This window comes from Mercurialis annua, linkage group LG2, assembly GCF_937616625.2.
Source record: "Mercurialis annua linkage group LG2, ddMerAnnu1.2, whole genome shotgun sequence".
Classification (NCBI taxonomy): Eukaryota; Viridiplantae; Streptophyta; class Magnoliopsida; order Malpighiales; family Euphorbiaceae; genus Mercurialis; species Mercurialis annua.
In genome coordinates, this window is record NC_065571.1 from 8790900 (window position 1) to 8812570 (window position 21671).

The 21671-nt window shown below is 33.3% G+C and overlaps 2 protein-coding genes across 3 annotated transcripts; both read right to left on the bottom strand.

Moving 5' to 3' along the window:
* Positions 1 to 439: 439 nt before the first annotated feature.
* LOC126669150 (dihydrolipoyllysine-residue succinyltransferase component of 2-oxoglutarate dehydrogenase complex 2, mitochondrial-like) lies at positions 440 to 5356 on the bottom strand. Of its 2 annotated transcripts, none has more exons than XM_050362525.2 (15): positions 5132 to 5356; positions 4980 to 5033; positions 4804 to 4869; positions 4511 to 4571; positions 4413 to 4440; positions 4195 to 4262; positions 3906 to 3980; positions 3737 to 3792; positions 3599 to 3643; positions 3203 to 3475; positions 2994 to 3088; positions 2368 to 2458; positions 2162 to 2272; positions 1215 to 1409; positions 440 to 961 (listed from the first exon to the last, which is right to left on the bottom strand). In XM_050362525.2, exons 2-15 carry the CDS (start codon positions 5025 to 5027, stop codon positions 770 to 772), a joined length of 1404 nt encoding a protein of 467 aa, XP_050218482.1. In that variant the 5' UTR covers positions 5028 to 5033; positions 5132 to 5356; the 3' UTR covers positions 440 to 769. The 2 variants fall into 2 exon arrangements, with proteins under 2 accessions (XP_050218482.1, XP_050218481.1); XM_050362524.2 differs by having other exon boundaries at positions 4980 to 5039.
* Positions 5357 to 10245: 4889 nt separating this feature from the next.
* LOC126668121 (glycine-rich protein 5-like) lies at positions 10246 to 13979 on the bottom strand. The gene is made up of 3 exons (XM_056104759.1): positions 13655 to 13979; positions 13523 to 13594; positions 10246 to 10699 (listed from the first exon to the last, which is right to left on the bottom strand). The coding sequence occupies exons 1-3, from the start codon at positions 13920 to 13922 to the stop codon at positions 10419 to 10421; spliced, it is 621 nt and encodes a 206-aa protein (XP_055960734.1). The 5' UTR covers positions 13923 to 13979; the 3' UTR covers positions 10246 to 10418.
* Between the last annotated feature and the right edge of the window lie 7692 nt (positions 13980 to 21671).

The following is a 21671-nucleotide window of genomic DNA, read 5'->3' on the forward strand; positions in this document are numbered from 1 at the left end:
CAAATAAATGTTTCGTCCTGGTATCAAAAATAATTAATTGAACCAAATTGATAATTTATTTTGATTTTGATGACAAATAAACTTCAATGCATTAGTTTAAATTGAATTAAAAATCAACCAAACTCAGTTTAATGTAATTGGTTTTATTCGGTTTAATTTAAATTGAACGTCAGCCTTTTTAATTACTGGTCATGCTGTGATTTGTCAATATTGCTTTTTAATTACTGGTCATGCTGTGATTTGTCAATATTGCTTTTATTGAAGTTACTCTTAAGATTATATACTGCTACAACATGAGTGCTTGAAATGATAGAATATCAATAACAAAGATCTGAATGCAACAGACATCTATCTACAAGATCACCAGTGCCTAAGAAGTAGATCCGAGGCTGCTTAATCAAATCAACATCACCGGTCGAACAGAAAATAAAAAACAAAATACCATAAATAGCTGTATATTATTAAACAATGAGCAAGAGATCATTACATGCCCAAAATTATGCTGTAAGATATCTTAATCAGAAGAGGAAAAACTAAACCACAGGCAAACAGAAGAGCATTTTGTGAAGTATTAAATAAGAGTATGTACCATCTCTCATTTTCAGTTTAACTTAAGTTGTGCAAGCCGTAACTGAACTCATTATAGCAGAACAAAAAACCCTACAAAACTTTGACACCAAAGTATTATTCCTGTCCGACAAAAGTATATCCATCCTAGGTGTAGCAGAAATTTTGCGAAAATGACAACCCGACTGTAATAACTTCATCTTCAAATGTCGAGAAGTAACCTGCGTGGATCCTCCACCACGTCTTTGATACGACGCAAAAAGAAAACAGCCTCTCTCCCATCAATCAGCCTATGGTCATATGTTAGAGCGATATACATCATTGGTCTGGGGACAACGGTTCCACCAACAACCATTGGACGGGACACTATAGAGTGCATTCCCAGTATAGCCGACTGAAACAAAAAGATAAATTGGCAATGAGATTTTTGATCTGATCATAGATAATACATGAATCTTAAACAGTTCAGTAAAACATTGCAACATGTGGCTTGTCCAAGAAAATAAATCGGCACATGTTATATGTGACCACAGTTCTGTTGCAATACTCGGTGAGTTACATTAAGTGTAAGCAAAAACAATCAAAGCTGATGGAAGGTCTAGGTTTATATAAAATCTCATATTATGACCTGCAGTAAAGTTACAAACCTGAGGAGGGTTGATGATGGGTGTACTCAAAAGGCTTCCATAAACTCCTCCATTAGATATTGTAAATGAACCTCCAGCCATTTCGTCAATAGATATAGTTCCATCATTTGCCTTTTTTGCAAGGGTGTTGATACTCTTCTCGATATCAGCAAAGTTCATGTCATTAGCATTGCGAATAACAGGAACAACAAGGCCCTGAATTGGAGAAAGATGAAAATAAATGATCGCTGGGACAAAAATCAAATCTAAGAAGTACTTGTCTTCTATAATTACATAGGAACAGAAAATTTGAAATAAATAAATAATACAGAGACATTTAAAACCTCAAATTAAGAAAAACAAAGATATGAAACTTCACTAATTCAGTACCCAACATCATTAAAAAAGTTTGAAATGAAAATTTGTACTTACAAAAGTAATACAGATTCAATTAAGAAAGCCTTACCTCATCCTGATTACCAAAGGAACATGTAAATAACATAGATAGTACAAAAAAGATGTTATGAAGGTCACAGTATTCATAACAGATCAGTTCACCAATAAACAGTATAAGTGGTCGTAAGCACTCCAAACCTAATTGTCTGCTCACATTTAAGACGAAAAGCAAAAAAAAGGACATATTGCCTAATATCTGAATAACCCACATAAACAGCTCAAAACCAGTACCTATATTTAATCAAAAGATTTCCATGAAGCATAATAGGAATAAATTGTCTATTGCGTAATAATTTTCGATGATCTTTGGGTATAATGAATATACACATCATCATGTCACATTTTACTCGCATGTTGAGGAAACTTTATACTTGAAGCTGTTTTTGATAAAGTATTGGAAGCGCAGAAGATATCCCAAAAGGCTCAACGCCAATCACATCCCATTAAGAATTTCAAACATGCAACTACAAGCAAATTTAGTAAACAATCATAGTCAACGAAGAGACACAAACCTTTGGAGTGCCAACAGCAATACTGATATCTATGTAGTCTCTATAAATAATATCATCCCCATCTATAACTGCATTTATGATAGGCTGATTCTGGAGTCCACTAACTGCAGCCTAAGATATATAAACAGGAAGGATAAATAAACCACATGTTAGTGATAAACTTTAGATGCAAACTACTTTTTTACAGCTAAGAGGGCATTTCATACCTTTATAAATCCTGACATAAGTCCAAGCTTAACTCCATGCTTTTCAAGAAAAGCATCCTTATAATCAGTTCGGAGCTTCATCAAGTTTGTCCTGCCAAGGAGCATATCAATAATCAGATGATGCGAGAAGATATCATGCCAAGTCATGAGACATCATGCAAATGTGTACCAACCTCAAGGGAGAGGAAATAAAAGGCTCTCTATCCGAGGATATGTTCCATCAAACCCGACTAGGGTAAAGAACAAACCCAAGAGCAAATCATACAACATTTAATGTATATTTAACAATTTATGATCATGCTGCCCGTTACTTTATATGTATCTAAGGTTAGAGTGATAAAAGTGTGCAACTGCACAATTGTTAGTCACCAAATCACTTGGGAGTCGACTTACAATTTTCCATTATACAAATCAAGCTGAATTAAATTTACAAAATGTGTGTTGACGAAGCAGCAAAACACTTCAAACTAAGAGTTGTCTGTCTTCAAGGAACGACAACGGTTTAACAGAAAATTTGGGAGTAGCAACATTATATACAAATGGACAATTAGCGAAGAACATAAAGATGGATCAAAATGGAAAGAAACAACCATTTGTCATCACATAACAATAAAAATTGAACTCACATATCAACTTCATTGAATGTCGTGAGCATAGCAAACGTATTTTGGGAGTCCTTCAATCGGGTTGCAACTCTTTTTCGGAGCCTTGTCATTGGAACCTGTATTTTAAGACTACACTGTCAATGCTGTTTGAGCAATTTGCTTTTCTTGCAAAGGTCAACATATATCTCTGAAAAAATCTAAATTATTGCAATAAGCCACAAATGACTTACTCGTCTTTCCCTATCCTTAGGGGGGAGTTGGGGTTCTGATGCTGAACGTTTAGGAGGCGGCGATGCTGGTGTTTTAGGCTTCTGAGTTACAGGAGTTTCAGCTTTAGGCTTTGGCTTCTCTTCTACTTTCTTTTCAGGAGCAGCTTCATTCTTAGAAGAATCTTTCTCTGGTACTTTCTCAGAGGGAGCAACATGAGCTACTCCTTCTCCAGACTTAGAAATAATAGCAACCTTGGTACCCGGTTCCACAGTTTCCCCTTCCTTGGCTACAAACTGCAATGATTACAGAGAACCTAGAATCAACATTTATAAGCTAATCATTCAATCCCCAGCATGCACACTACCAACTAACTATATTTTCAACAAATACACATAAAAAAAAACAAGGAGCATTACCTCCTTTATGACACCTGCTTCAGGGCTGGCCACATCAATTGTCACCTGATCCAACAAAAAAAAAGAGAAATTTAACATGTTTACAATTGACTGCAGTGCACTGGAAGAAGAGAAGGGATGATGGACAAAAGACAACACCTTATCTGTCTCAATTTGAGCAATTGGCTCATCGATCTCTACCCTATCACCAGGACCTGCGCTCAAGAGCCAATAAATCATTTTCTCATGCAATTAAGAATTTCGAACACAAAAATAACAAACATACACACAGCCAAAGAAAAAGAAGATTAAATTGTCAGAAACATACTCTTCAAAAATTTAGCCAAAGTTCCATCTGTTATGGATTCTCCCATAAAAGGAACAACAGCTTCAACCAAATCCTCTGCATAAATAGACAATATTAAAACACAATCAAATTTTCAAATAAGCTATAACTGTAATTCTTTAAAAACTTCTTAAATATCCATGTTGTTGTGACTGGCACCTCTACTTGTTTGGACAGTACATGCCTATTTTTTTCAGAATCTGGATACAGTATTATATTTTATACAGATTAGAGCATGCATGTGAAAAGTTGAACCAAAACAATGTCATACCACTATCTGAAGAAAATGGACGAATCCACATTTGCTTGGCAGTCATGAGCTCAATGCTGGACACATCGCTGCATAAAAGTGAAGCTAGGTAAATAAAATTGCTCAAATTTACAAACAGAACTATAACGTTTTTAATTTAAGCTATAAAATACTTGCATTCAAGCCCCAATTCTACCATCCTAAATCACAATCAAAGAGACATAACAACAGCAACTAACCTTATGGACCTTGAACTGACCAAGGAACCTGCAACATGATAACAACAATTCAATATCACAGTTAAGAAATTCACCGTAAATAAAATGAGGTGGCTTACCAGATGAAATGAGGTGGCTGAAGCTTCTGACATTCCCAAGACCTCTTGAATTAAGTAAAATCTGCTCCAAGACATACAAAATTTCGACAGCTTATGAATAATATCTACATTTCTCTTTCAAAAATAATTAACGAAAAGCTCGTTTCTTGTTTAGCATTAGCATCAAACAAATAGGCTAAACAGGCCAAAAACTAACATAACAACAGTGTAGGGATCGTTTAAGATAAAAACAAAATGACAAAATCAAAATTTCTCAACTTTCATATAATAAAATAAATAAATAAAAGATATACCTCCTTCTCATGAAGAGAAGAAACTCTAGAAGTAGATGCACCAGGTTTAACAGTCTGCTTCAGGATCTAACCTCAAAATAAACAAATTATAATTAACAAACAAGCCAATTTTAATCAACAAAAATCATTCAAAAACAAAACGAAATTAATTAAAATAAAAAACAGAAAACACTAACCGAAGAGGCGGCTCCAGAAGCAACTCGTCTCCTTAAAACTCCTAACATAATTTCCTGTAACTAATAACAAAATCAATCAATCAAAATCAATAGATCAACCGAGCAATCTAAAACGATTCACAAATGTAAAACATGAGCGGTTTAGGTCAGACCTGAGGGGGGCGGTTTGACCGGAAGAGTGAATCTAGAAGATTGAAGAAAAGGTAGGGTTTGATTTGATTTCCCCTTTGAGACCAAACAATGGAGAAGACAAGTGCTTACGATTATACAGCACGTTTCAGGAAACTCTACTGTAGTAACAGAATCTTCTACGATCTCCTCTTACGTGGCGGACGTTTATTGGGTGTGGCTAAAGTGAAAAGTTGACGCTGGTGCTACATTAACATAGCTTATTGCTTTTACCAAACCCGATGGCGTTACTAATGCTTGTTTTGAGAGGCGAGGACACCGACGTCGTTTTAATTGATTTTTTGATGTTTTCAAATAGGGTAACTCGGAAAAAATGGAATCACTCCAAAAATAATAAACAAATTTTAAGATTTTAAAATTTTCTAATAGTCCTGTATTTGTCTACAAAACAAATGATTAAAAGAAACATAATAATTTAATTTTCGAATTTTATTATTTAATTTTAGATCAAATTTTCTTTTTTTTGATAATTGAAAAGAAAGAACGCTTCTGGAAGGATTTAAACTCACGACATAGCAGTTTATTGTCCAACCTTATTCTATTTGAGTTATAACTCGCATGGTAATTATTTTTCTTAATAATTCATTAACTAAAGCAGATGGTAAAAGAATGTTTTTCATAACCCCAAGGCGTAGATGAGTTGGTAAGGTGCTCTTCTAGCTTAAGTGAGGTCGCGGGTTCGAACCTTATTCATGTATGCAGCCGTTTAAAATTTGGGGTCAGAATTTGCCTCCCGCAAGGGAGCTATACGGGTCGAGTGGGGATTAGTCTGAATGTGGAAGGTTTAAAGGTGCCGTCTCATAGTTGAGACCCGTTCAGGAAACCCCATGAACCCTGTACCAAAAAAAAATGTTTTTCAAAATTTTAACTAGCTGGCTTGAAAGAGTAACAAATTTTGATGATTGCTTAAAATATACTCCAACTTTTGTACATAAAATAAGAAAAATTGATTTATTCTTGTACTGAAAAATTGAAAATGGTATCACCTTGATAATTATAATAGTACAAATTATAATTAAACCGATTGCACAAATACAATCCCTGCCATAATTAAATTTTATAAAGCAAAATCTATACCATAACTAAAATTAATAATTGGTCAATAATTGGCTTCTACAAACATCTCGATTCACAAAATATTATTTGCGTTATCAGCCAAAATAGACTTCAGAAAAAGTCTACCCATACCCTTGTCCATGCCATGTCCCCTTTACTCCGCCATGGTCGATATCCATTGTTATATTAACTAGGCCGCGCATCGGTTGATTCAGTTGGAAATCGGTCAAAATCGGTCAATCAAAGTTTATAAAATTTAATCTAATGGCGTAAAAAATCACAAACTTTAATGTGTTTTGCAAATTTAGCATAAAATTTCAATTTTGGCAAATTAATATATCAACTTTTGATTTTTTGCAATTTTAGCACCGATCAATTTTCCGTTAGAAATGTTGATGTGCATGCCAGAACAGTAGTCATTCCGGTGTACACATCATCATTTTTCTCTATTTTTCTGAAGGAAAATTGATCGGTGCTAAAATTGCAAAAAATTAAAAGTTGGTGTATTAATTTGCCAAAATTAAAAGTTTATGTTAAATTTGCAAAACACGCTAAAGTTTGTGATTTTTTACGCCATTAAACCTAAAATTTATAAACCGAATCGAACTGCATTTTAATTTTGGATTACACCAAATATGAATCGAAAAGTTCGGTTCAGTCAAATTAATTTTTTTGCCTTTTCTAGTTTATATCTTAAAATGGAATCACTCCAAAAATAAAAAAAAAGCAAATTTTAAGATTTTAAATTTTTCTAATTGTGCTGTATTTGTCTTCTAAACAAATGATTAAAAGGAACTTAATTATTAGATTTTCAAATTTTATTATTTAATTTTGGCTCAATTTTTTTTTAATGATTGGGGAGAGAGAGTGTTTGTGGGAGGATTTAAATTCACGACATAACAGTTTATTGCACAACGCTTATACTATTTGAACTATAACTCGTATAGTAATTATTGTTTCTTAATAATTCGTTAATTAAAGGTAGGCGTGTCAAAATGGATTGGTGGATCGTGTTCGTGTCATGTCGACCCACTCTGATGACACAATAAGTGTCAACACGAACACGACCCATTTAACTAACCGTGTTAAAATTCTACCTTAACACGACATGAAATTTAAACAAGTGACATGACACGACACGCCTAACACGTTATGATAAAGGGGTTTTGCACGACTAATACGATTAAAGGACACGACTTACACGACCCGTTGACCTGTAAAAATATTAAAAATATACAAAACATAATTTTACATTCAAATTTATCAATTCATACTCAAATTAAAATCCAAACTCAAATATCTCAAATTTTAAACAAACATCTTAAAAACCAAATTTAAGCATAAATTAAATATGTCTCGCCAAAGTAAATTAAGTTTTAAAATCTCCTAAAACATATCTATCTTAGATTTTAGATCTTGATGGAGTAGAGCAAATAGAATCTTTTTTTGAAGTCGGACTTCAAATTAAGCTCCATAATTTTTTGTGAGTTCTTCTACTTCCAACAACATTGGATCTGTAATAATAAAATAATTAAAACAGAAATTAATTTATAAAAATTTTATTATCGAAATTTATAAAATCATGTTATACTTTGATTTTCAAGTAGCGATCTCTACTACGCACCAAATCTTTAACAACTTCAGATTTTAATGCACTCCGATATTGATCAAAGACCCTTCCGCTATTACTAAATACATTTTCAAAAGCCACTGTAGTAACTGGAATAGTTAAAACATCACAAACCATGGCTGCAACATGAAGATATCAATATTGATTTCCTTTCCAATATATGCCAATATATCTAATTTGATTTTTCGATCCATTATTAACTCCTCAAGATAAACCTCCAATTTAATTTTTTTAGTAGTAATCTCATCAAATTTCAAAGAATTTAATTCCTATAACATAAAATATATTTTCATAAAAATGAAGTGATCTCAAAAAATCTGAAAAGTTAAATGACTAAAATTGAAATTTATGACATAACTAATTAATTAGTACAATAGTCATATATAAATATTATTAGTTAATTTTTAAATTATTTATATCATTGGAAATATACACTATTAATATGAATTTTACTGATTGAACAAGCAGTCGCACGTCACACACAAATATGGACAAAAGTTATAATATTTGGGACATAACGAATAAAAGCAGCAAGCTGCCATATATAATAGTTTAAAATAAAAAATTTAAATTGAAAAAAAATATTACTGCTTATACCTTCAATAAAATTAATAGAAAAAGAGCAATATTTATAAAAAATAGTAGTTTATTAATCTTTAATACATCTTTAGCTCCATATGAATAATTTGCATCGTCCTTCATTCTTTGTATGATTTTGGTGGTACATAAACGTTCCACCACTCGTGTCACAATTCATGTGATATGTATCCATAATATTTATATACTCGAAATATGAATAAAATAAATCATCTCTAATTTTTTTAGTCTCAATTAACTCCTCATCACCATAGATCTTGCTGGAATACCACTCAATAAAACTCAACTTATACGTAGAATCTAAAGTCACGACAATAGCTAAAATTCTGTTGTATCCAACCTCCGTGAAAAAAGACGAAATAGATTTGGTATGACTTTCTCTATGGAATAAGAACCATGACCCGTTTGAGGGCAACAATGGAGTAGGAGGACGCCGGTGGCGGAGTCGGATGTATTGATGAATGTCGGCTTTTAATTTTTAATAAATTCTAAAAAATAATTATATATTTAATAAATTTCTCACTTAAAATTTGTTTGCATTTTTGTAAACCCGTTTGAATTTCTCCAAGTGAAAAAGAATATATTATTATCCTTTTATTTATTTGTTTTGAATGGTTTCACCTCTAGAGTAATAAAATCATCCAAAATATTTAGTTTAGACTGCAATTAAAAGTCGAAAATACGAAATAAAATAAAATTGGCGATTTTACAATGTCGGAATACTATTGGAAAAAAAGTTAAAGGTCTGTAGTTTATAAGACGTTTTGCCATTTTATTATTTATTTGATCATATTAATTTATTTAATAACTGCATATGAAAAAGTTAGGTGACATGTTTTTACGATTATCGAAATATAATTTTGTAATAAAATGGTTACTGAATTATAAAAGTCATTAAATGGATATCGAACTATAGTATTTTTATATAACATTTACTCAAATATAAAAAGTTTTAAAATAATTACTAAACTATAATTTTTAACAAAGCAGTATTGACTCAATGATGTGGGCGAGGTAAAAATGTACAGTTAGATAGAAATCGGTAATTTTTTATAAAAAAATTATAATTGGATGCAGGGGTGGAGCCAGGCCTTGCCTAAAGGGGGCCATAGCCCTGGCCCTTCCCATCTTTTCATTTTCAATAAAAAAGTGTTTCAATATTTCTGTTTCTACCAAAGTTTAAACCATTAATTTTGGAATTTTATATGAATATTGGCCCCCTTCAGCTTTTATTTTATTCAAAAAAACCCTATTAATTGTTTTTTTGTTTTAAAATATATATACTAAATATAGATTTACATATAATTTGCCCCCAAACCCCGCTCCCCCCCCCCCCCCAAAAAAAAAAAAACACAATCCTGACTGCGCCCCTGGTTGGATGATTATCATTTTATAACTATTTTGTTATAAAATTATATTCCAATAACCATTTTGTGACTTTTTATAATTTGATAACCATTTTAGTACAAAGTTATAGTTCGATAACTGGAAAAAAAATTAACCTGGATAAAGTTTATAGAAATCACATATCATAAGATTTGATCGGATAAATTACCGACAGTACTGTTCAAAGACTTCAATATTCTATGAGAAAAGAAAGTAAAATTAAAACTTTAAGAAGTTGTTAGAAATTTTAGACCAGTCATTAATTATCTGCTTATTTAGAATGCATGTTTACGTTAATTTTGAAGCAACACAAAATTACTTTATATAAATTGAATGGGGCACCGTTGTGTTTCACTTATCAGTGTCTCTACTATTACAAGAAAGTTAGACATTATAAAGAAGCTAATATTGGTGGTGAAAGCTTATTCATTTCACTACAAGTCTACAACTTCAAAAGAAGATCAACAACATAATGATTATGAAAGGAATTTCATATAGAAGTAAACTTAAATTCATATAAGATACAGTAATCTAATTCTTGTACTAACCATGACAATCTTTAATCAATTCACTTTGTTTCTTCAAGGCAATCCGCCTCCACGTCCACCACCAGCACCACCACCGAATCCGCCACCAGCTCCGCCACCAAGTCCTCCTCCACCTCCTCCTCCAAATCCACCTCCACCTCCAGCACCACCACCAAGCCCACCACCAGCACCAGCACCACCTCCAAAGCCACCACCGGCTCCTCCACCAAAACCAGAACCACCACCTAATCCTCCACCACCTCCACCTCCTCCTCCACCACCAGCACCTCCACCGAGTCCACCTCCAGCTCCACCTCCAGCACCACCACCAAATCCTGCTCCACCTCCTGCACCACCACCAGCACCGCCTCCTCCTCCAAATCCACCACCGCCTCCACCACCTAAGCCACCACCAATTCCAGGGACGCGGCGATGAAACAGCTTCTCATCCTCAAAAGAACCATTTCTAGCTGCATTAGTAGTAAAAACAAAAGCTCCAAGAAGCAACACAAGAAACAACTTAGAAGCCATATTTGCCATATAATACGCTATAAAAGGGTTTTAGAGAGGTAATAAAAGATGACTTGTGTGAGAAGTTAGGGTTCAACAAAGGGATTATATATAGACATGAAAAGGAATAGTACAGTTGAGAAGTTAAATGATTTTGTTCATTTTCTATCCAATAACGTGTTAAAACAATTAATGCATTCACTTATAATTATGCCCCTCTTGCCCACATCCAACCAGAAGTTCTTAAATACTTTTTTTTTTGTGATAAATATTGAGCTTTGACTTTGTTAAGTCTACCAAGTTGCACTCATTGAGTTAATTTGTGTACTCATTTCCTTCTTTTAGTTGAAAGACAGAGATGATGACCATATGGGTTTTAATTGGACTATTTGACTTATTGCATGCATATATATTGCGTTTTCATTTCAGTTTTTGAATATTTGTTTCTCAATTTAGGAGAAATTAATATCAAAATGGTGATTTTTAATGGGCTATTCAAAAAAAAAAGTTCATTTTATATGATTATTTGACTTTGCAAAAGCTATCTTTAGAAACAGATTTTTGTGCAATTTTTATTTTATAAGAATATCCCCTCTTCTGTTTTTTCTTTTTAATTGTCTATTTGGACATATATTTATTTATAAATATTTTTTTAAAGATTTTTAGATGATTTTAATAATTATTTTCTAAATTTATCCTTACTATTAAATTACTTTACTAAATATATGGTTCAATTTACAAAGTTAAATTTGTGCTTTCATAATCATATATTTGATGGATATTTTAACATTATGTATATTTAAATTGAGGACTATAAATTCGAAAATTAATTTAAATTGAAGAATGGAAAAAGTTCTTTTTAATAAATAATCAGTGTATTAGCACAACCACAAAGAAGTGGATGGTAAAAGAGTTAAAAATATAACAAACAGCTAAAATTTATTACAGAAAAAATCAATAGAGCAAAAAACGTCATTCCATGTATGAGGGAAATCATGATTCTGATCTCGATAAAACTCCACAGCTTTCCAAATATTCAAGAAAATAAAAGAATAGATACTCATCTTGAAAAACACGCATGTTCCTTGCTTTCCATAAATTTCAAATATCAAAACACCAAATAAGTTTCTAAAGATTATGATGTCTCCCGACCGTTAAAAAAACCCATTGAATAAAAAAAAATTCTAAAGATAGAAGAGGAACCCAACTAACTCCGCACTTGAGAAGAATAAGTGGCCAAAATCTCCAAGCAAAACGCAATGAAAAACTAGATGAATTACGGACTTAACCTCTGCGCAAAGAGAAGAGTACTGGGACTGCTCACAAACAACTAAATAAAAAATCTGAGGTGGCCGTTTTTCATTCCAAATCCGTCGCACTAAAAAGAAAAACTGGATTTATATCGAACATTTATATATTAAATAAGTCACTCAAATATTAAAATATCAAAAAAAGGTCACTCAAATAAAAATTTCAAAATCAATTGAGATTCATAATCTGACATTTGTATTCAATACAGAGTGCTTTCATAACAAAAATTAAGCTACATTTTGATTAATTACTAAATTAACTATATATAGCCACAAATTCAAAACTCTATAATAACTTATCTAAATTTTTTCATAAAGACAAAAATACTAAATATGAAATTATATTTATTTTATTATAATTTTAAAAAAATTGATAAAATAAAATTATGAGATGGATAAAATTATATTATGTGCCATTTTTTATGCGTAAACTTTTGAGTCAGGGTGTTCTTTTGCTATTTTTTTGGTTTTTAATATAATTTTTATTTATAAAAAATAAATTATACTAGCCATAATTTCTGAAAGAAATGGTCATAAGCTGAGCAACTAATCCTTGCTGAAAATAAATGAGAGTTAATTAGACATGCGGAATAAGAAATTCGTGTACCCTACTAAATTAGTGAGATTTAATTTGCAAGTTTGTCTACGTACACACTGAAAGTCAATATTTAATAGAAAGAAAGCAACATGAAAGTGATAGAATATCAATAGCTATCCTTAATATATAGGAGTATTTCAAACACTGCTAACTATGCAATCTAGCGCGCAGTTATTTAACGTTGAGTAGAAATAATTGTGTTCGAGAATTATACAATCGGGATGTAAATTTTAATCGAGTTGAGTTTGATAGTTTGAACTATTTATATTAATTTTTCGAGTTGTGTTTAGGTATCAAGATATTTAGTTCGACAAATTTGTAAGTTATAGAGTCGAGTTAGGCTCGAGTTTAACAATATATACTTCAACCCAGTTTCACAGTACTACACCCCTAGTTATACTAATAGTGTTGTGCTTTTCAATCATCAATCAGAGTAGAGATACAATCTTTAAAAAATGAAAATAGTTATTCTTATAGAAGTAAACGATTACATTTTCATATTAAAAGCTTATTTCGTTTCATTAATACATTATGAAAAGATCAAGAGAACATTCATTTATAAGTAAAGGCAAATTCAAATAACTCGATAGAGAAATAAACTGATAATCTTCATGTCTAGTTTAATCCCTATTTCACTTTGTTTCTTCAAGGTAATCCACCTCCACGTCCACCGCCAGCACCACCCCCAAATCCGCCACCAGCTCCACCACCAAGTCCACCTCCACCACCTCCTCCAAAACCACCTCCACCTCCAGAACCCCCACCGAGGCCACCACCAGCACCAGCACCACCTCCAAAGCCACCACCAGCTCCTCCACCAAAACCAGAACCCCCGCCTAGTCCTCCACCACCTCCACCTCCAAATCCTCCACCACCACCAGCACCTCCACCAAGTCCACCTCCAGCTCCACCTCCAGCACCTCCACCAAATCCTGCTCCACCTCCGGCACCACCACCAGCACCACCTCCTCCTCCAAATCCACCACCACCTCCACCTCCAAGGCCACCACCGCGGCGATGAAACAACTTCTCATCCTCGAAAGAACCCTTCTCATTCACAAGCTTTCTAGCAGCATTAGTAGTGCAAACAAAAGCACCGAGAAGCAACACAAGAAACAATTTAGAAGCCATATTTGCCATAGAATAAGCTATAAGGGTTTTAGAGAAGTAAAGATGACTTGTGTAAGAAGTTAGGGTTCAAGAATGCCTTTATATAGACATGAAAAAAGTATAATATAGTTGAGAAATTAAATGATTTTGGTCATCCTCTATCCAATAACTGTTAAAACATTTAATGATTGTTTTGAAAAAACACCACTATTATATTACATCCCTCTTGCTCAAATCCAATCCAACCAGAGGTTAGTACTTTTTGTATCTGTGTATGAACTTTTGACTTTGTTAAGTCTACCAAGTTGTATAGGCTGTATTAATTTGTGTACGTGTTTTTCTTCTTTTAGTTGGAAATTAAGCAGAGATCATAATGTTTTTCAATTGGACTACATAATTGAATGCATGGTTCAATTCATTTTTTTTATGAGCTTCCATGCACATATAGATTGTATTTTCATTTCCGTTTGCGAAAATGCGTTATTTCTCAATTTAGAAGAAATAAATCTCAAGGGTGGGGATTTTTGCACTCCACCTATTAATAATTACACTCCAATTTTATTATTTCTAGTAGCTAATGACGTTATTATCCTTTATATAAAACTACTATCCTTTGTTTATAATATTCTATAATTATTTTTTCAATTATAATCTGTAATATTTGTTTAACTCTTTGATTTTACATAATTTTATTTAATGATTAACTTTTAGCCTCAAACAATTTTATTAATCTTTTATTCATTTTCATATTTTAATTATGTTAACTCTTTTAGTATGAACACTGATTTTATTTAAAATAAATTGACAACTAAAAGATAGTATTTTTTATAAGAAGGTTAATTTCATTAGATTATATACATAAAATTGTATGGTATATTTTATTAATTTTTCATAGAACACATATTTTTTTGATTTTCTAATTAAAAAATTTCTCTTTGCATGCATAAATTTGGATAAATTTTATATGATATTGTAAACAATTCCAAACATTTAAAATTATATGCAAGCCAACAAACAATTTAAAATACATATAAACTAACAAAAATTTAAAATTAAATACAATTAAACAAATTATGAAAAATGTAAATTAATCATAAAAAATTTAAGCTCCGTAAATATAGTATCAAAAATTTCATATTTTTGTAATTGCAGTGGAAATAAGTATGAAAATGGGATATAGTTAATTATTTGTCCAAAGAACTATATAAACAGAGATTTGAAAACTATAATAATGAGCGGGGGTAATGAAGTCATTAAGAATTAAAGTAAGAAATATTGGAGTGCATTTATAATTGGGTAGAGTGCGAAAATCTCCACCCAATCTCAAAATGTTTTTTTTTAATCTTACTTTTTTATGAATACATATATATTAAAGCCACGAGTACTGAATATTTTATACTCCCTCCGTCCTATTTTTATTGAACAAATTTTTTATTTTGGGTGTTTTATTCTATTTGAGAACTTTTATTTATAGAATATTTTTCACACTATTTTTTTCTTTTTTCTTCCTTAATTAATGCATTTTAAAAGCATATTTTTAAAAAGTGATGAAGCATTTAATATAATATGAGGATATAAAAATAAAATTACTAATTGTTTTTAAACAAAGTGCAATGAGAATTTTTTCAATTAAAATGAGACAAAGAGAGTATATGAAATTATAGACTCATTTATTAGAAATAGTCAAATTTTACAAATAATAATTAGAATCGTCTTAAAATCTTATACATTTTCCTGAGTATCTCACAAATATAACTGTTTTGGATTTGATTTAATGGAATCGTTTTATTCTCAAAAAATAAAAAATATAAAACTCTCAATTTAAACTCTATAACCCTTTCTAACCTAAAAATAAAAATCAACTATCCTAGATAGTGATTCATGAAAGCAATAGTGACAAGCGGAGCAATTAAATTCATGTTTGAAAGAAAAAAAAAACTAAATCCGTGTTGACAAAATATTTCTCATTAATTAGAGACATCTGGAATAAAGAAATGTGTGTGCCTATTAAATTTGTGAGATTTAAATTGGAAGTCAATATTAAATTCTAGTTAAATATAAATATAAGATAGTCAGAATTTGATTGCTGTTGAGAGCTCTAAATTCATCAATGGAGGTCATGCAATTCCAGTAATTCACAAATGATATTTTCTACATTTTCTATCAAATCCTCAGCTAACTTCCGCGTCTGCCACTTATCGTTTTTGACAATCAATATCCACACATGTTCTTCAAATTTTGAAGTTATGCGATCATAAACACCGGAATGATAATTTCGGTTACTCTGTGCCGACTGCTCTAATGTGACAGCTTGATTAGGAAAATGAGAGTAGCAAGACCTCATGTCAAAATGAAGTAGAGGGACTTCCAACATAAAAATCAAAAAATAGAGGGACATGCTGATGAATTTGGCCGATGAAATAGTACATCAGTTTAAAGACATCTAAGGAGGAGTTCTATAGTGGTAAAATAGCATAAATCAACTTTGGAGCAACTTATTTTAATATAGTAATAAGTTAATTGTCTTCCATAGAATTTAGTTTTGCTCCAAACTCTCATTTTTATAGCAACGTTTTTAATCAATAGTGATAAAATATATAATTGTATAATCTTTTTAAAGAAAAATAGTTACATGTGTTTGGAGAACACTATAAAATAAGAAATGCATGCTTTTGGTGTGATTTTAAGAACAACAAAATCTATATGATAAAAATACATGTCAAAAATTCCCAAAAAACGGAAACTACAAAAAAAGTTTCCCACGATGCCTCCCCAACCCTTAAACCCTAACCCTTACCCCTCATCCTTCCACCACCAACACCACCACCACCTCCACCACCGTTCCCCAAACACCTCTCAACCTTCGTCGGTTCAACAAGCTGGTCATCGTGAAACCCCAGTTTTCTACTTTGAAAACTACCCGGAGAATTGGAATTACATTAATCTTCAGCAGGCTTTTTTGAAATTTGGAATTGCAGGTAGGGTTTCATTGGCAAGGAAGCGTAACATCCGGAACAAGCGTTTTGGTTTTTTTAGACCTAATCTAGAGGAAGATATTCAAACTGTGAAGGCTCGATTAAATACTGTTAGCATTGGGTATTATCGGATCAAGGCTTTTGATGCTAGATATCCGACTAGGGTTTCCACAAACAATGGGATGAAAGGCAATTCTCGTCCAATTCTGCAACAGGACGCCCAGAAACAGCAGGTCAGCCATGTCTTCAGGCCTTCAGTTCGTGATAGCAGGTCTTTCGTTCAAGTTTTGAAGGAGGATCCTATTGTGTTTAACCCTACTGCAGATTCTAATTCAGATTTTTCGGATTCTCTAATCATCACAGTAAGACATATTCGTTCCTTGCTTCAAGTCTCCTCGTTTTTACAGTCCAAAGGTGTTGAGTTTGTCTCTATGTCTTTTCTGGGAGGAGCAGATTTGATTTTAAGATTTTGTTCAAAAGATGTAAGGATGGAGTTTGAAACAGTTACGTTTCCTTCATTGATGGATTTCTTTATTTGCTTTAAACCTTTGGACAAATTTGCCTTGGGAAAAGGGAGATTTACTTGGCTGAATATCGTTGGGATTCCTTTTGGTGCATGGGAAGAAGAGTTTTTCATGCAAATAGGAAATTATTTTGGTGATGCTATAGTGGTTCATCCGATGGTAATTTCAAAAGAGAGGCTAGACACGGGTTCCGTTCTGATTTGTACGACAGAAAATTGTATTCAGGAATCGATTACTATGTTGTTTGATGGCAAGGATTTTTGTGTTCGTGTCTCGGAATCAGATTTACCCATTGTTCTAGAGGAATGGGAAGGTTTGGAATCTAATTTATCTGATGATTCTTCTAGTCAAGGTTCTTTTTCAGATTTAGATAAACCTTTGGTTGATGAGAACTTAGAATCTGTGGAAACTAAAGGGTTATCTGCGATCTCCTCTCCGGCGTTTTTGTTGCATTCTAAAAGTCCTCTTCAGGAAGATAATCATACTGTGGAGTCCATTCATGAGAAAGATATTTCAGTTCATAGTCATTCAGCAGGTTTCACTCCGGCTAATTTTATGGGTTTTATAGAGACAAGACGTAAGCATAAACGTATTGATTCGAAGGGCAATTTCTGCTCAGGTCTTACTCTACCAGGAAGTTCAGAATCCTCCTTCTCAAATGCTATTATTCGGCATAGGAGTAAACTAAACTTTGCAGCTTCAAATAGGCTCTCAGAAGCAAGGAATACGTGGAATATTGGATTAAAACTGGGCTTGTTTTCAGCAGACAATGAAGCAGAGATTTTGGATTTGCTTTCACGCAAAGTTCAGCAGGACTTTACGAAGTCTGTTTGAGCATATTTTTTGACCAGGTTTTGATATTTTTTAATGTCGAGCTCTTTTAATATTATTTCTTGGAATTGTCGAGGGGGTCTAACTTTTACTAGAAAACAAAGATACATTCGTTCTTTGGTTTTAAAAAATCATATTTCTATTCTTGGTTTGATAGAAACTAAAAAAGAAAGCTTTGATGATTTCAGTATCAGGAGATTGTGGCCTAATGTGGATTTTGATTATGGTTTTTCTTCATCCCAAGGTGCATCGGGGGGTCTTGTTTTGATTTGGAATAAGCATTTGATTTCTCATACTAGGCTGTTTACTTCTTCAAGGTTTATCAGTTTGGATTTTGCTTGGTCGTCTTATAACATTCGTTTGATTCTCGTTTATGCCAGTAACTGTCCAAAGGAGAGAGTTTTACTTTGGCAGGATATTCTTGCTGAATTGGCGCTGGATAAGTTGTGTATTTTGTTGGGAGATTTCAATGACGTTTTAGATCCTACCGAAAGGTTGAATTGCTCAAGTTTCTCTAATTCTATGAAGGAGTTTTCAGAATTTTATAATTCTTCGTCTCTGCTAGATGTTCCTCTTCAAGGTCGCTTCTTCACTTGGTACAATAAATTTTCGAGGTCAAAAATAGACAGATGCTTTGTTTCGCCGCGCTTCCTTTCGGTTTGGCCTAATCTTGCTCTCAAAGCGTTGCCTAGATCTCACTCGGATCATGTTCCGCTCCTTTTTTGTTCTGAAGTTATTGCGGATTGGGGACCAAAGCCTTTCAAGTCTATAAACGCGTGGTGGAGTCATCCAGATTTTTTTTCTATTGTTGACAGCACTTGGGTAATCTTATCAGATAATCAAGCTTCTGGAAAATTGGTTCTTAAACTTAAAGAGCTTAGAGCTACTTTAAGAGTTTGGAATAAATCTCATTTTGGAGACCTGAACTCGAAGGTGTCTGCTGTCCAAAATTCTATTTCTGAGCTGGATTCTGTAGCAGATTTGCGTCCTTTAGCTGATTCTGAAATTTTGCAGCTCTCAAACCTCAAGATGGAATTTGATAATTTTTCAAAGCAACTTGATTCTTTATGGCTTCAAAAATCAAGGTTAAACTGGAATCAATTTGGAGAAAGAAATACTAAATATTTTCATTCGATAGCTTCTATTCGCTCTCGTTCGAATCTTATTTCTCAGATTACTGTGGAAAACCTCCATTTTTCGAATCCAATGGATATTAAACAGCAGGTTTATAATTATTATAAGAATCTCTTCAAGGAACAACAGCAGTTCCCGCCCTATATCCTTTCAAATCTGCCGATTAATAGTCTCTCTTATGAACAGGCCTGCTCGCTATCTGTTCCCTTTTCGGAGTTAGAAATTTTCAACGCTTTGTCAAGCTTTGATGATAATAAATCACCTGGACCGGATGGATTCAATTTTTTCTTTTACAAAAGGGCTTGGAAGATTCTTAAAGGTGATATTATGGAGTTATTTGCTAGCTTTTACAGTTCAGGCAATTTTCCGGTTGGCTTAAATACCGCTTTCTTGGTTCTTTTGCCTAAATTTAAAGGAGCTTCTGATATAGCAGACTTTCGACCAATTAGTTTGGTTAATGGTATTCGGAAATGGGTCTCAAAGGTGTTGGCTGAGAGACTTTCTTCTTTTCTTCCTTTGATCGTGTCTGAGTGTCAGTTTGGTTTTGTTAAAGGTAGAAACATCCACGATTGCCATATGATAGCTTCAGAAATTATTCATTTGGTTCATTCTCGCAGAGAGAAAGTTATTATGGTGAAGCTGGACTTTAAGAAAGCATTCGATTCTGTTTCGTGGAGTTTTATCATCTCTATGTTGAAACGTATGAACTTTGATGATGTTTGGACTCATTGGATCTCCTCTCTCTTTAAATCTTCTCAGTTATCTGTGTTGATTAACGGTTCTCCTTCGGATAATTTTTTTATGGAAAAAGGTGTCAGACAAGGCGATCCTATCTCTCCTCTTCTTTTTGTGTTAGCCGTTGAAGGTTTGCGTGCCATTTTTGACGAGGCTATATCTATGGGTTTGTTGGATGGAATTCATATTGACGGGTATGCTAAACCGGTTTCGTTATTACAGTTTGCTGACGACACATTGGTGTTTATTCCTTTTGACTTGGAAAAGATTAGGAATCTACGTCGGATTTTGATTTGCTTTGAATTGATTTCTGGGTTACAAATTAATTTCCAGAAATCTTCTATCACTGGAATTAATTTGGATGATTTCTCTATGGGATTGGCTGCTGATGTCTTATCCTGCAAGATTGAGCAGTTTCCTATTACGTATTTGGGCTTGCCTTTGTCTCTTAAGAAGTCGACTGCGAAACAATGGGATCTGGTGGTTCAAAATTTCTCTTCTCAACTATCTTCTTGGCGCGGCAGTCTTCTTTCTCCTGCAGGTCGGCTGACTCTCATTAAATCGGTCCTGTGTTCTTATCCGGTTTACTATATGTGTTCTTTAGCTGCCCCTGTTTCTGTGATTAATTTACTTGAGAAATATATGCGAAATTTTTTATGGAATGGAACTGTTGATGGGAAGTATTTCAGTAAGGTTGCCTGGCGAGATGTTTGCACTCCGTTTCTCGGTGGGGGTCTTAACATTATTCCGCTTCGCTTGAAGAATAGATGTTTGCTTCTCAAGTGGATTTGGAAATTGATGAACGCTAACTATGATTCTTTGTGGTTCCTGGTTGTTTTTAATAGCTGTGCTTTTAAGTTCTGGTTTGAGCTTGATCATGGTAACTCTTCAAGAATTTCTCATTTATGGAAAGGTATTATCAATTGCTGTTTGTCTCATAAGGACTCTTGGGATATTTTTAAGTCCAATTTATCAGTTTCTCTGGGTAATGGTCATCGCCTGCGTTTTTGGCACGACAAATGGATTGGGGATGTTAATCTTTCTTCTTCCTTTCCTCGCCTGTTCAAAATTTCCAGATCTCCTAATATCATGGTGGAACAGGTATTTGAAGATGGGTTGTTCGTTGGGTCTGCTCTTGGTTGGTCAAGGTCATTACGGTTGGGGGAGTTGGAAGACATAAATCAGCTTCAGCAGTTGATTAACGCAGCTCCAGTGAACAATCTGCAGCAAGACCGATTCCTTTGGATGAACCAGCAGGTGTATTCGTCGGCTTCGATGGCAGGCCTGACTTGGAAAACGCAGGGAACAGTTCAGCAAGGTTTTGTGGATTTGAATTTTATTCGCGTCATTTGGAAATTGAAACTTCCTCCTCGCATTCAGTTTTTTGCTTGGTTATTGGGTAGAGACAGGATTTCTTCTAAAATGTCTCTTGTTTTGAGAGGTTTAATTCCTTTTGAAGAAAGATTATGTTCTTTGTGCTTTGAGGAAGAGGATTCAGTCCATATTGTTCTTCATTGTTCATTTGCATGGTCAACTTGGAATTACCTATTAGCTTTGAGTAACAGGTTATGGGTTGTCCC